At 46.2% G+C, this 15,547-nt stretch overlaps 1 protein-coding gene across 1 annotated transcript; it reads right to left on the bottom strand.

The window, feature by feature from the left end:
* Positions 1-3,340: 3,340 nt before the first annotated feature.
* On the bottom strand, positions 3,341-7,448 carry CXCL11 (C-X-C motif chemokine ligand 11). The gene is made up of 4 exons (XM_044429690.1): positions 7,317-7,448; positions 5,366-5,492; positions 4,417-4,489; positions 3,341-4,273 (listed from the first exon to the last, which is right to left on the bottom strand). The coding sequence occupies exons 1-4, from the start codon at positions 7,375-7,377 to the stop codon at positions 4,250-4,252; spliced, it is 285 nt and encodes a 94-aa protein (XP_044285625.1). The 5' UTR covers positions 7,378-7,448; the 3' UTR covers positions 3,341-4,249.
* Between the last annotated feature and the right edge of the window lie 8,099 nt (positions 7,449-15,547).

Genomic DNA, 15,547 nt, shown 5'->3' with positions numbered 1-15,547 from the left:
ACCTGCCTGGGTTGTCCTGCCCTTGGTGAAGGAGCAAGGAGCTCCTGCCAGGTGCAGCCTCCAGTGGCTGGAGGGACCCGCCAGCTCTGCCGTCCCAGGCACACGTCAGTTGGTGCAACGTGCTCTTTTTGGCAGAGAGAGGTGAAGTGACTCCACACAACTGCTTCTTCTGGCTGAGCCATATCTTTTGTCGAGATGGCGCTCAACATGTAAACAACCCTAAAACTAGAGTCCTTTATTGCTACTTGTCTACAAGATTTACAACTCAATAGATATGCTCTTTAGCTGAGGTCCTTGAAATGCAGATGTTAACCCTCTAGTGGTGGGACTAGCTCCCTTCGTCCCGCCTTTCTTCCCTCTGACATAACTGTCTCTGCTTTTGCTCGTAGCTTCTTAGAATTCTATGATTGGTCGCTAGAGAAAAGTCAACCATGCCCCCTGCGTCTTCTGCTTCGTGTTCAGGAAGTTCAGCATTAGTGGGAGGAGGGGCAGCCTGCTCTGACCCTTCCTGAGTGGAACTGGCGGCATCTTTTCCCTCGGGGCTCCCTTGCTTTGATGAGGGCTCGGGTGTTTGCTCAATGGGCAGGGAGTCAGGGGGAGGTGCGGCTACCTGCTCAGCCACCCCCAAGCTCGGTTGCAGGGTTGGCTTTTGGGTACAGGGTCCCAAGTGCAAGACCTCCTCGTGAGGTGCTGTCTCTGTCGGGGCTTCAGGCACGACACCTTTCTTAAAAAGGTAAAGGTAAAGGTTTCCCCTTGACATTAAGTCCAGTCATGCCTGACTCTAGGGGGCGGTGCTCATCTCTGTTCCCAGCCGAGGGAGCCAGTGTTTGTCCGCAGACAGTCTCTGTGGTCATGTGACCGGCATGACTAGACACCGAAGTGCCGGAACGCTGTTTACCCTCCCACCGAAGTGGCACCTTTTCATCCACTTGCATTTGCATGCTTTCGAACTGCAAGGTTGGCAGGAGCTGGGACGGAGCAACGGGAACTCACCCCACTGTGCAGATTCGAACCAGCGACCTTTTGATCAACCAGCCCAGCAGCACAGTGGTTTAACCCTCTGCGCCACCTGCATCCCCTATAGCTTCCATACAGGGGTGCAATTTTAGATTTCAGTGAGAGGGGGACAAAGTTAACAAGGACCTGCAAAGGTCTTCTCTGAGAGATATTTAAGACTAACTTATTTTTAAAGTATTAAAATATACATCATAGTATCTAAGGTCATTTCCATACAATAGCAGTTGTAATTGTTTAATCTGAAGCAATGGGATTGGAGCACTTGGTATTCATAACTTGCTTGAGAGTTGCTACTCGGACATCCTCATCCTCATCCTCATCATCACCACCACATTGCATCCTCAATAGTCAGACCTCATCTGGAATGCTGTGCCCAGTTCTGGGCACCAAGATTTAAGAAAGATGCAGGAAAATTAGAAAGGGTCTAGAGGAAGGCAACAAAAATGATCCAGGGCCTGGAAACACTGCCCTATGAGGACAGACTGGGAGAACTGGATATGTTTAGCCTTGAGAAGAGGAGACTGAAGGGGACATGATATCCCTGTATAAGTACCTTAGAGGCTGTGACAAAGAGGAAGGTCAAGATCTCCTCTTGCTGATACCAGAGTGTAGGACACAGAATAATCCATTCAAGTTGTGACAACCCAGATTCAGGCTGGACATCAAGAAATGCTTCCTCACTGTCAGAACAATAGGACAGTGGAACCAGCTGCCTGGAGAGGTGGTGGGCTCTCCCACACTAGAGACATTCAGAAAGAAACTGGACCATCATCTGAGTGGGATTGTGTGAATTGGTGTTCTGCAACAGCAGGGGGTTAGACTCAATGGCCTTCATGGCCCCTTCCACCTGTACTATTCTATGATTCATGGTTACATTTCTTTACCACCCATAGCTGAAGCTCTCTGGGCAGTTCACAAAATTAAGTCACCCAACCAGATTTCAAGCAGTCCTGACCCTGCTTAGCTTCCAAGCAGGATCTATAGGGAAGTTGCAAACAGAAGACATCAGATGCACATGTTGAAAAACCCCATGGTGATGCAAGACCCAAGGCTTCTCTGCGTCTTCCCACTTTTACTCCCTTTCCTCACTTGTTGGCCAGTTGCAGCTCCGCCTGCTCCCAAGAACACAAGATGTAAGCGGGGCATCAGAACTAGCTAGAAGGACAGGAGCCAGCACTGCCCTGTTTCTCAGCTCCACCAGTTGTCATTTCGTCCCCTCCTTTGGCTTTTTAAATAGGATCACGCAGATGTGTGGAAGATGGGCCTAACAACCGTTATGAGCCCAAACGTCTGCGTGGCATCATTTGCAGAGCAGTGTGGCCCCTGAATGTGGCACTTGCTGAAGGGCTACCTGAAGGAAAGGGCCCCCGTGGGCTTGCCATGCCTGGCCACTTTCTGAAGCAGGGCGGTGGCCAGATCGTCTGACCCAGAGGGGCGCTTTCTGAGGTGCCGTGCTTTGCAGACATGGCCGAGAGAGGCCTGGGGCCACCCACTCGGCTTCCCAGCCAAGGAGGGCTTGTGCGTGGGCCTGCTGGGTCAAAATCCAACCATAGCCTCATGCGAAAGGTCTCTGAAATTCAGGCCATAAAGAGACGCTTAATATCTGGGCCCTTGTCATTCTCTGCAAGAGTCGTGTTCCATTAAGTTCTAGCCCTATCTCCTTGGAAGTAAAGGGACTTATTCCCAGGAGATAATGCATGGGATTGTGGCCTCAACGCAGTGAACTGGTGAGATGGGCAGACATTTAGATGCGTCTGAGGCAAAAACACATTTTTTTGAACCATAGCAGGCGTGGGGAAAGACAGGGCCGTCTTAACAGCATTATGGGCCCTGGGCAACGCAGTGTACTGGGGCCCCTACGACAGCCACTGTTAATTTTGGAAGTTTTCCCATTTTCCAAGGGTTAACATACACAGATTAGTAGGGGGCCCAGTGGCAAGTGCCCATCAGGCTCATGCGTTAAGACGGCCCTGGGGAAAGGGGGACTTCCCCATTCCAACCCACAAATTGTATCCCACTCTTCTGCTGGTAGGAAACTCGAGTGCCCAAATTTTGTGTTCAGAGCTGACTGCAGCTCCTGCAGATTAAAACACGGGTGAGAACCTTGCAGGACTTGAAAAGCTGAACTATTTATTTGGATGATACCCCAGCTTGCTGCCAGAAAAGTTGGCGTTCAAGGTAGCGATGCTTTCCATCTTCTCTGAGCAGGAAACCATCCATTTGGGATTGGATTTATACCGTAAAACATCTGATAGACCCTATGTTTCCCCACTGTTACTTCATAGGGTGGTTTTGTGAAGGAAAGAGAAAAAATGGAAACTTATTACAAAAGAAAAAAATACGTTTATTTACAAATATATAGGATGGCCAGGTAGTTAGTGGACACACAAGCTTTTGTTTTCTCTGAACAGAATTACAGGACATTTGCAGCTTACTTAACATATGCATACAATTTTTAATTTCGAGAATAGCCTCTCTCCACAATGCAAACACCATCTTTGCAGAAGGGATATCCTTTAGATTGCAGCAGGAAGGTATTAAGTCCTTGATCTGATTCTGCAAACGATCAGATCCCTCTACCAGCTTATACAGACTGCATTTTAAAATCTGTGCGTCACATACAAAGACGCATGGCCTGTTTGGCCCTCACAGGATCCACTGATACAGCTTTTTCATTCTGTCTGGGGCTGTTTAAGACCCCAGTCAGACACCAGGTTGGGGAGTTTGCATTTTTAAAACCCTGTTGCCCACCCTCAGCCATAGCAAACTACAGAAGTAGCTGAAAAGATACAATGAGAAAGTGGAATGCCATAACAGTATTCTCCTAAATGTAGCCGAAGTGGAAGTACCAAAGGTATTCCTGTGCACAGAGATATTAAAGCCATCGAAGTATTGCATCTTGAAATGATTATCCTTGTGCTCTCATCATTTCCCATTGAAATTAACTCTTGTGCTCAAATTGGAAAGGAAAGATTAAACAGGAAAAAGTCTGGCTCATTTTTTAAATCACTGCATCTTTACAAAAACAAGCTTGCCCCGAAACAACAAGGCTAGCATTTGCAAAAGTATCTTCCGGAGAGCTTGAGTGCTCCAGAAGACTGTCAGGAGGTCTTCCCGCAGAAGTTCAGGAATGATGGAAAGGCTTCTGTGACAACTGCTCAGACATCACAACCCATCTTCCACTGAAATGAAATGCCCGCTGGTACTTTCACTGTCTTCTCTCTAGCGATCTTCATTTCCTTTTCCTCATAATTTCCTGCAAGGAAAGGAAAGGCAAATAGTTCATTAGTGGTGCGTTCTGTGATTACATTATGTTTCTTGGTAGCCCAGATATTGTGGCCGTATCCACCTGGCCCAAATTGTCCCCAGACTTTTCTCAAGGTTATGGCTCAGCTTTACCTCTCTTATTCTCCTGCCTTGGTCCATATTTACGTCAAGGCATCTCCTTTTCCCATTTCTTTTGAAGTAAACTCTGCGGAGAGAACAAATTGGAAGCCATCAACTATACAGTATGACTGTTGCCACTCATATTCAATGTTTCTCCAGGATAAAATGACATTGGCTTACAGCAAGACTTGCTTATCCCACAGGCTTGCTTTCTGCTCATTTTTGATATAGCAACTGTCAGAAAATGTGTTTTTAGGTTGCATTGGGTCATTTTAGCACAGACCTCCCCAATCTGGTGCCTTCCCAAGTCCTAGTTCAACACTGCATATGAAAAAGGCTGCACTGGTTTTTCAGCTGACTGTTGCTGCAGTGCATGGGCTGCTCAGGATTGCTCTGTAAAATTGTTTTTATTTATTTTATTTAAAACTTTTCTATATTGTCCCATACCTAAAATCTTGGGACTGTTTACAACAGATTAGTTGTATCCTGGATCACTGCGTTGTTTTCTACAGCAGCTTTCATTTCTGCCCCAGGAAGCGGGGAGAGAGAAGCAAATGCCCTTCAGCTGTTTGGGACTTCAGCTCTCTTCAGCCACAATGGCCAGGAATGGAGGCCCCAAAGATCAGGAGGGTGCAAGGCCGGGGAAGGTGGGTCTGAAGCAGGGATACAGAGCTTCCCTCAGCTCCAGAGCCAATATGCATTTTGTAGATGCTCGTGGCCACTGTTCCAGTGGTAGATGGGGCAAAGGAAAGGAACGGGCCTAGAAGCTGCTGCTCAGGACAACTGGATGATACCTTTCCGCTTGTATCTGTGGACACAGCAGAGGGAAAGGGAAAGGTACAGTGCGGAAGACCTGGGCAGGGCAAGAGGGGGAGCCTGGAAGGGGCAGAGAGCCGGAAGAAGGGCCTGGTGGCATTGCTGGCGATGGGCGGCAGGAGTCCGTGGCACAGCCACAACTTACATCAGCTCCTCCTGGTCGCAGCTGCTGCTTGGCGGGTGGAACTCCACCTTGGCCACGTTGCTCATCCTCACCAGGGTCACGCTCCTTCCGTGGCAAAGGCAGCGGCCTCTTCCAGAGGTGGGCATTCCTGCAAGGGAAAAGCACACGGTCCTCCAGTCAGATGTGCCTAGAAATCATTTTTCTTCGTCTACTACATGTCTGTCAGCCCTCATCGCCAGAGCCCTCTGGGCAATTCCCAGCCATTAAAACCATAAAATACAAGGTAAGGTAAGACTATAAAAAGCTTTAGAAGTTCAGTATAAAAGAAGTAAATACCAAAGTGAAGCAATGCAAAGATCTCAAGTACAGAAACAGCGTTCAGGTAACAGGAACCGAAAGCTGAAAATGCCTGAGGCAGCAGGGAGACCTTCACCTGGTGCTGGTAAAAGCACAACTTAGGTGCCAGGCAAGCTTCTTTGGGAAGCTCTTTCCAGCAAAATAAGGCAGGTGTGACCCCTGGAACACCTGGATGGAGGCTTATTCCCACTAGCAAAAGATGTGAAAGTGACAACGCACGTCCCTATATTCTTACCATCAAGTTAAGAATGCCAAGGTTTTAATGATATATGCGGACAGAAAGGAAAAGACACTGAGAAGGGGGGGCGAAAGAGGGTTCAGTGTGGGCTGGACCTTGGAGCCAAATCCCAAGTTGGCACAGCTCACGGCCCCTCCCAAAGAACTCCATTTACATCCTGCTACGATTTAAGCGAGTTTAAACTGCCAAAGTTCACGTGTCTGGAGAATTCCCCAACAGCAATAGTTTTGCTGCTGTTCTCAGGAATATAGAAGCAGTATTACAGTGAGGTGGGGCAGAAATTTTCTTTGCATATTTCTCCACTGAATTGATTTTCTTGGCCATCTAAAGAGACAGTTAGGTCCACTGTCTAAAATTACCTAACTGTCCTGCTTCAGGAAAGGAAATCTTTACATGTGTGCTATACTCTATTAACTTCTCTTGAGTTCAAATGGATATATCATTATAACCTTGAGGAGGACTAGAAACTTGAAAAAACGAGTTCTGAAGTTTTCAAGACTTCCAAATTCTACACCAAGTGCTTGGCTTGTACCAAATTTTGCATGCATTACAGTCAGAAGAAAGATCTGCTAATAACCTTATGGTCTGCCCATTTTAGGATATTTGAGCTTCATTCCTTTAATACAGTAATCGAATGAAAGTCTATTCTGAAGTCAAGCCCAGTAAGTTCAGTGGGATTTACATGGCAGCCTATGTCAGATTAGCTGGTCCCATTTAGGACATGGACTTCCAGGTTAACCATTTTGCTGGGAAGGACATGGGCAAGTTACGTCAAGCAAAGTAACTTGCACTGACAAATATTAATGAGGAAAATATTAAACAATTAATATTGTGCCTCAGAAGTCAGGAGCTGGCTCTCTCAGGGATGTTATCTGCTCCATTGGAAGCTGTCGCTTCCGTTTCCTCTTCTCTATACCCTTATTTGTTCATTTAACATTTCATTTTTTCTATTTGCCCTTGTCAGAAACAGACATTCCAAAAAGTCAGGAGCAGAGAAGGAGAGAGAGACACACACAGAGAAGAAGTTGCTGGAACATCAGGAGAAAATATCTGTTGGCACCCTCCTTTGAAAATGGGGTGGGTGGGTGTGAACCTGGTCATCCCCCATCTCTGATCAACCCAGAATGGACCCAGAGCAAATCAAGAGACAGGCCACAGTCCAGTAGCAAAGCACAAGCATTGAAGGTCCCAGCTTTGGTCCCTGCCATGTCTGCGACCCTGCCCGAAACTGCTGCCAGCCCGAGTTGACAAAACTGGTCTGGATGGACCAGTGGTCTAACTCGGTAGAAGGCAGTGTTGTGTTCCTCTGAGGCCCTGAAACCTATCCTTGGTCGACAGTCACATGCAGAGAGAGAAGAGAAGGGGAAATAACCTTACCTTGGATGAGAGCTGTGCAGAGCAGGAAAATCAGGATGGCGAGAATGGATTTCTTGATCATCTTTCTTTTGATGGAGACTGCCTGCCTGCCTTCTTCCTGTGCTATTTCTCAAGGAGAGGACTGGACTGAAGAGAGAATGACTTGGGGCCGGTATTTATTGACTGCATTCTTCCACTGCCACAGTCTCCAGGGAAAAACCCTTGGCTTTCACTTCCCTATCACCGTCATTTCAGATAAATCCAAATTCATTTCCTAACTGAATCAAACGCATGCAGCTGCCAAAGACACTGTGATCTGTTGTCCCTCGCGCCATTCCAGATAATTTTCTTTTAAAATCAGCACTTTTTCTTTAGCCCTTTTCTTTCATCCACCGCCATCCATTTTATGCATACTTATTTATTTATTTACTAATTTATTAACACATTTTTAAGTTCCTCTAAGTACTCTCTGTGTTACTTAGTACTCTAAGTACTGATTTCCTTCTGCACTGGCTTTCATGTTGTCTCTGTCCTTCATTCTCCTGTTTTCTTTCACTGTTCCTCATGTAGATCATTTGATCTTTTGTAATATTTTATTAGGATTTATTGTAAGCTGCCCTCACCATTTTATTAAAGTGTGATATAAATATACCTGAAACTTCCAAACAATATTCATGTGGCTACTTCTTCAAGAAGCATTGTCACTCCTCTTAGACAAAAATGACTGCAGAAAGACTAGAGAAGGCGCTTGTCACCTCAAACAAAAACTCATCAGTCTGAAGGTCATCCTTCCTCAGTCCATCGTCCAGCCTAAGTTATCCTTCGCCAATTCAACCTAGATGTGTAGGAAAACATATTCCATGGTTTCTAGCCAACATACCCAATTGTCTGGTAGCTGGGGGAGATGGGAGTTGTAATCCAACACATGTGGGGGCCGCACAGCTGGGGAAGATTGATTGAGAAGGTGTCTGAAGTGCCTTCCAGGAAATAGTGGGGGGGGGGGGGGAAGACAAGCTAAAAGTCTTAACTGCTATTACCCAGCTCATAAAGAAACACTGCCTTAACATTTCACCTCATTTCCAAAGCCTCTCTTTTTACATAGGCGGAAACAGTTAAGCCTATTTCTTTGAAATGAGGCTTCTCTCACTTGTCAGACAAATTCCAGACGTTCTTGCTGCCCACAAAGGATCAAGTAAGGTGGAGCATTAAAAATAATTAAAAAACTATTCTATCCCAACTGCTTCAGGCACAGAACCATTTCATGACTTGTGTAAACATTTTAAAAGATCAGTTAAATTAGACTTAAACAACCACCTTTCATTGGATTACTTTCTCTCCCTTTATCTTTTGGTTCTGAACCTGTTAGTTGGTATTAGATTATCACTAGGCAAAGGATCATGTAAAGGTTTCTGCAGAGCTGGCTACAGACGCAGCAAGTTCTCATGCAATGCTTCTTGGGGGGCAACAGGTTGTGGGGCAGGGGGAGCTGGAGCAGAAGAGATGAGCGGAGCTTTATGTGCAAACAAGCGTCTGCGTGTCTGTGTGCTCAGGATCTCCAAAAGCTGAGCCAGTCCTTAAGATCTGGAACATGCAGTCATATGCTGGACTGGTGGAATTTCCAAGATGGCAGCGGAGCAGCAGTCTCTTCGTTGAGTTCCCTTTGATACTTTAACAGTTCTATCAGTTTTAATTTATTTTTATTATCGGCCTAGTTATTCATTTTAACTCTTCTCTAGTCATGTTCTAAAGCCAAGTCTCCCACAAGAGACACTGCCTCTTGGATCTGTTAGTTCCATATACTGGACTAACACTGTTCGCATTTTCTGCACAGTAAGTGGGGGCAGAACTGGGGTTTGTGATCTGATCTTAACAGCTGCTACAAGACAATGTACTTTTTCTTCTGTTTGTTCTGTTCCAGCTTATTCATGCCAGCATCTTATTTATTTATTTAAAACTTTTCTAGACCATCCTATTATCGAAGTCTCCAGACAGTTTAATAATACAAAATAAAACACAGCATCCTGAAAATTCAATTAACAATAAAACCCCTATTTAAACAACCAGATCTTATGCCCCGATTAACATCTGGAGGTGGCTGATCAGCATCAGTCCACTGTCTCTACCTCTCCAAAGTCCATGTGTTCATAAGAACACGAGAAGAGCAAATACAATCAAGGTATGCCAAAGATTATAAAATGTATGGATTTTACAAGGAACAAACAATGTTGGATCAAATAATTTTAAAATCAGATGAAAAATGATTGAAAGATTGTATAGCTTTCTCTTAGATACGAAAATGGAAGAGGAACAAGTAAAGGAAGCTATGATATCATGGGCACAACACTTTGGATATAATATTGAGTTGCAGAAATGGCAAAAATTGTGGGAAAGGAACATCAAGATAACTTTGGTAACCTCATATAAAGAAAACCTTTATAAAATGTTTTATAGATGGTATTTGTCGCTGAATGGATTAGCAAAAATGTTTTCAAGTATGTCAAATAGATGTTGGAAATGTAAACAAAAGCCTGGTACTTTTTCTCATATGTGGTGGACTTGTGATGAAGCAAAAAATACTGGGTTAAAATACACAGATGGCTTGGGGAAATGTTGCGAAGTCCTGTAATATTTAAACCAGAAGTATTTTTGTCAGGCATTCTCCCTGATGACTTTGACAAACAAAGCATATATTTGACTTTACATGTAAACAGAGTGATGAGGATTGTATTGGCACAACACTGGAGGAACGACGAAATATCGACTGAAGAACTGATTTTAAAGAGTTACTGGACTGTGCGGAAATGGACAGACTGACTTGGTCTCTTAAGGAAAAAGAAGGCACATGCTACTACCAAACTTGGGAATTTTTAATCAATGGCTAGAGAAGTAGGATTATACCTAGGACTAAAATATACATTAATTGTAAAGAGAATAAGATAGCAACCCAGTATGTCCGATGTCTTTTGAATAATCATTGTTTTATTGGTAGAAAATAATAAAAACTTGAAAACCAACCAAAAAAAAAAGAACATGAGAAGAGCCCGGCTGGATCAGAACAAGGGTCCATCTAGTCCACACACTGGCCAACCAGTGCCCCAGTGGACATGAGTACAACAGCCAGTGAGAGCCAGTGTGGTGTAGTGGTGAAGAGCGTGGGACTGGGACTCAGACGACCTGGGTTCTACTCCCCGCTCAGCCATGGAGCCAACTGGGTGACTCTGGGCCAGTCACAGACTCCCAGCCCAACCTACCTCACAGGGTTGTTGTTGTGGGGATAAGATGGAGGAGGAGAATGATGTAAGCTGCCTTGAGCCCTTTGTAGGAAAAAGGCAGGATATAAATTGATAAATAAAAAATAAATAAAGCACCCTCCTGCCCATGTTCCCCAGCAACTGGCATTCATAGGCAATCTGCCTTTGATGCTAGAAGTAGTATGGAGACCTAGAGATCTGATAGCCATGGAGAGCCTTCTCCTCCATGAATGTGTTCAACCCCCTTTGAAAGCCGAACCTAATGGTGGCCATCTTGTGGTCATGAATGCCATAGTTTAACTCCACAATATATATCATTCCATATATATTCTTTCACCTGTTCTGAATTGCCCACCCTTGGCTTCATGGGCTGCCCCTGTGGGGTTCGAGTGTTAAGGGCGAGGGAGAAAAACGTCTCCCCGTCCTCTTTCTCCGCCCTGTGCCTGGTTTGGTAGCCTTCCTTCCTGGGCTGTGTCCTCACTTTAGTCCTAGCGCTAGGTTTGTAAGAGCCTTTGAGCAAGAGCCTCTCAATGGGCCCTCTCGTTTGGCACGGCCGTCTTCTGGCTGAGATTGCCACCCGTCTCTCTCACTCTTCACTCCTGTTCTCTCGCTCGCTTAACAGGCAGGGAGCCCAAGGAACCAGGTGGACCAGCAAAACGCTGCATTGAAGAGAAGGAGGAAGTCTGGGGAGCCGCTGCTGAAGCGTAGGACCGCAGAAAGTGCCCAACGATGCCTTCCTTTGATGCCAAACTTGCTGCCCCAACTTACCCTTTTTCTTCCTCTGTAAAGGGCAACAGTGTGCACGTCCCCGAAACACGGCGATCTGGGACTCTGGAAAATGGAAGGCCATGCAAGGTTCTGCATCTTTCCGCTGCGTATGCGTGGAGTCAGTGTAAACGAACAGCCCAACCGTATGAGGCTGATCAGCAACTCCCTTGCATTTATTTGTGCCCAAGCGAAAACCCAAACTGGGCTACTTAAGCCTCTTACAAGAAAAGGAATTTTTCAGGGAAAGGGGAAAACAGGCACCACAGGTAATTTGTTGAGGAACTGAAAGGCTTAACCTGTTGAGTTTTTTTTTCCATTTCTGCTTAAGATGAGCTTTTCTTGTAAGAGAGCAAGAGTCCACTTCTTAGGCGATTGCTGTTTTGTTGATGAAAAGACACATGCTACTCTTTCGAGGTGGCTGAAGGAAACGGGACGGCACAAAGGCCCCATGGAGAAAGACCAGGGACCCCCTATTTCAGCTCACATCTGAGCTTACATCTGAGTAGACCTGTATAACTTTGTGAGGCTCACTGGCTCAGGGCCAAACCATGCATGACTCATGCGATCCAAGACTCTAAAAAAAAAATCAATACAGCCGTGGGAGTATCTGCATCATTATTGCTATATGGTGCCGTGGGCAGTGAAAGAAGTGGGCGGTGAAGGAGGAAGTACTCCTGGTTTTGTTTGGGAGGGGGAAAATGAAGTCAAAGTTTCATTTTAAGACAAGACAGATTAATTTAGTTCAGGATGGGGAACTGGTGGCCTTCCAAATGTCATTTGACTATCGCCTTGCTTGTGCCTGGCCATTGCCGAAGCGGGATGGAACTGAGAGGACTTGGAGTCAAGCCATATTGGGACTGCCACCGGTCCCATACCCCTGACTTAGGCCCAGTGAAAAAGATGTGGTCCTACATCCATGCGAGAAGATGCAAAGCGACATCTTAACTGACAGCGGCAGCCCAGGATGGGAGGTTTCCGTTGGGAGCGCAGACCTGGTGGTGGAGGAGCGAGCAGCCCACTCCCTGCTGCAATCGGACTGCCCTTCACTTGCGTCGCTGCTGCGATCAAGTCGGCAGCCTTGATATAACCCCGACCCTCATCCTGTTTTGGATGGAAATGCAGCTCACTGAGACCACATGGGACAGAACCAGGGTTAGTCTTGAGTACAGCCAATTAAAAAAACTAGGGCAACAGGTGACGTGAAAAGCTACCTGAGACTCTGGGGAGAGACTGCAGGGCAGCCAAGTGTCTTACTTGGCAGAGGGCAGTCCTTAATTTGAAGGTGGCCAAGAAGTATCCAGTCTAAGTCTGGTTTAAAGCGAAAGAACCATAAAGGGGGGATGGGGGATGGCAGTGGACACGGAATTGCCCATGTATAGTTGTCACCTGACTAGCCAACTCAGCAAGCACCCAGTCACCTGCTGGCCCGGCTTCTGGGAAGTATTATTTATACATGTGTACTTACACACATCCCCTTCATGGATCACTGCCTTGCCATGGTGAAGGGGCTTGCGTAGCACAATGAATCCATGAGCTCTGCCGTGCAGGGGCACCCGAGATGGACAGGTCATAGCAGAGAGCTCTGACAAAAGCTGATCCACTGGAGAAGGAAATGGCAACCCACTCCAGTATCCTTGCCATGAAAACCCCATGGACAGTACCAAAAGGCAAAAAGATATGACACCGGAAGATGAGCCCCTCAGGTCGGAAGGTATCCAATATGCTACTGGGGAAGAGCGGAGGGCTAGTACTAGTAGCACCGGAAAGAATAAAGCGACTGGGTCAAAGCCAAAAGGACTCTCAGTTGCAGATGTATCTGGTGGTGAAAGGAAAGTCTGATGCTGTAAAGATCTACACTCCATAGAAACCTGGAATGTAAGATCCATGAATCAAAGCAAGCTGGACGTGGTCAAATGTGAGATGACAAGACTGACTTCTTGGGAATCAGTGAACTAAAATGGACAGGAATGGGTGAATTTAATTCAGATGACCGTCATATATACTACTGTGGACAAAAATCCCTCAGAAGAAATGGAGCGGCCATCATAGTCAAAAAAAAAAAAAGAGCAGGAAAAGTAGTACTCTGGATACAGTCTCCAAAATGACAGAATGATCTGAGTTCAAATCTAAGGCAATCCATTCAATTTCACATTAGTCCAAGTCTCACTGGAGAAGACCCTGGTGCTGGGAACGATCGACAGCAAAAGGAGAAGAGGACCGGAGGGGTTGAGGTGGCTGGATGGGGTCACTGGGATGATCAGTGTGGGCTTGGGTGGGCTCCGGGGGATGGTGGAGGACAGGAGAGCCTGGAGGAATGTTGTCCATGGGGTCGCGATGGATCAGGCACGACTTTGTGACTAAACGAAAAACTTACACACATAAATTTAGATACGTAATTGCTATGCAGATAGGTATCCTCCCGCTGAATGAGGACATTCCTTGTTCTTGGCAACACATCCATGGTCACCTTATAATAATGGGTGGATGGACAAATAACCAGGCGTGACGTGGGACAACCTCTGAAGTTTGCCCCACAAGCTGTGCTTCATTCAGAAAGGCAGCACGGAGGAATCAGTCGCAGCTTTCCTACATGAAGCCCAGACGATGTGAGCAGAAACTTGCTTGCTTCAAAATCTCACCTGTAAATCTCAACCGAAGGCACAGGATGGGCTCAGATGGGTTTGGCCAAGGCAGCTAACTCCAGGCTCGGCCTGTTAAAAAAGAAAGCTAAGACAGTGGCCAGAAAGAATTTCTCACGCCATCTCAAAATTGCTGGTTTTAGAAAGTTGATATATCAGACAGATGATGTAAGCACTTCCCTGGATTGCTTTTCCAATAAACATGCCCACTTTGCAAAAGCAGATGTTTCAGCTGCACTGCAAAAGAATGTAGGGGAAGGAAGTTAATAATCTGTCATAGGAAGCCTGCGTCTTCCCACATACAAAATTCCAGGGCTCCATCTGGTTTCTGTATTTTTATTTTCAGATCTGGTCTGGAAAGAAAGAGAAAAGAAACCTCTGCCACGAGTTTCTCCTTCCTGTTCTTGGTCCAGCATTCTGACCCTTTCTGTCCTAACATCAGGCCACTCAAGCCATGCCCAGGGGCTTATTTGCCTCACAGGGTTGTTGTGCAGACAAAATGGAGAGGAGCGGAAGGATTCTGTGAGCTGCTTTGCCTTCCTTGAAAGGGGAAAAGAGGGAGGTTATCAGTGCAATTATACAGTGATGTTTAAATTAGCATTTATGTTGGATTCAGTTCCCCATTTTCACGATGCAATATCCTGTAGAACGGTGGGTTGCAGACTGTCTGTGCAGGGACCGCTGAAGTTGGACACGGTCAAGATCCACGCGAACGTGGATGCACACAGGTTGGCGACAGAGCCAGGAGGCATAACCTCAGCCGCTCCCTCCACTGGTATCAGCTGATCAGCTCCTCCCTTGCATTTATCTGTGCCCAAGCGAAAACCCAAACTGGGCTACTTAAGCCTCTTACAAGAAAAGGAATTTTTCCAGGGAAAGGGGAAAACAGGCACCACAGGTAACTGTACAGGCACCACGGACACTCCCCTTTTCTCCAGAGGCGCCAGGTGTCCGACTTTACGGACGACAATCTGATTTTGGAGAGCTGGCACAGAGCTGCCCATCCCCAGATAGCTCTGCTGGTTGTTCTCCTTATCTGCTGTGGGTGACGTCCAGTACTTCTATTTAAATAATAGATAGCACCTTTGCCCATATACTGGCTAAGGTCCTCTGGGGGTAATCTTCGTAGAATCGTATAGAATAGTAGAGCTGGAAGGGGCCATGAAGGCCATCGAGTCCAACCTCCTGCTGTTGCAGGACACCAAGTCACACCATCCCACTCAGATGGCTGTCCAGTTCCTTTTTGAATGTCTCCAGTGTGGGAGAGCCCACCACCCCTCCAGGCAGCTGGTCCCACTGCTGTGTTGCTCTGACAGTGAGGACACTTTTCCTGATGCCCAGCCTGAATCTGGATTGTCACAGCTTGATTTGATTATTCTGTGTCTTATACTCCGGCATCAGCAAGAAGAGATCTTGACCTTCCCCTTTGGGACAGCCTTTGAGGGACTTATACAGGGATACCATGTCCCCTCTCAGTCTTCTCTTCTCAAGGCTGAACATGCCCAGCTTTCTCAGTGTCTCCTCATAAGGCAGTGTTTCCAAATCCAAACCTTTGGAAGTGTGCTTCTGTAAAATTAGCATCAACTACCTGGAG

The sequence above is a fragment of the Varanus komodoensis genome, unplaced genomic scaffold (assembly GCF_004798865.1).
Source record: "Varanus komodoensis strain SLA01 unplaced genomic scaffold, ASM479886v1 scaffold2, whole genome shotgun sequence".
NCBI lineage: Eukaryota > Metazoa > Chordata > Lepidosauria > Squamata > Varanidae > Varanus > Varanus komodoensis.
This window is presented reverse-complemented; position numbering and strand designations above follow the sequence as displayed.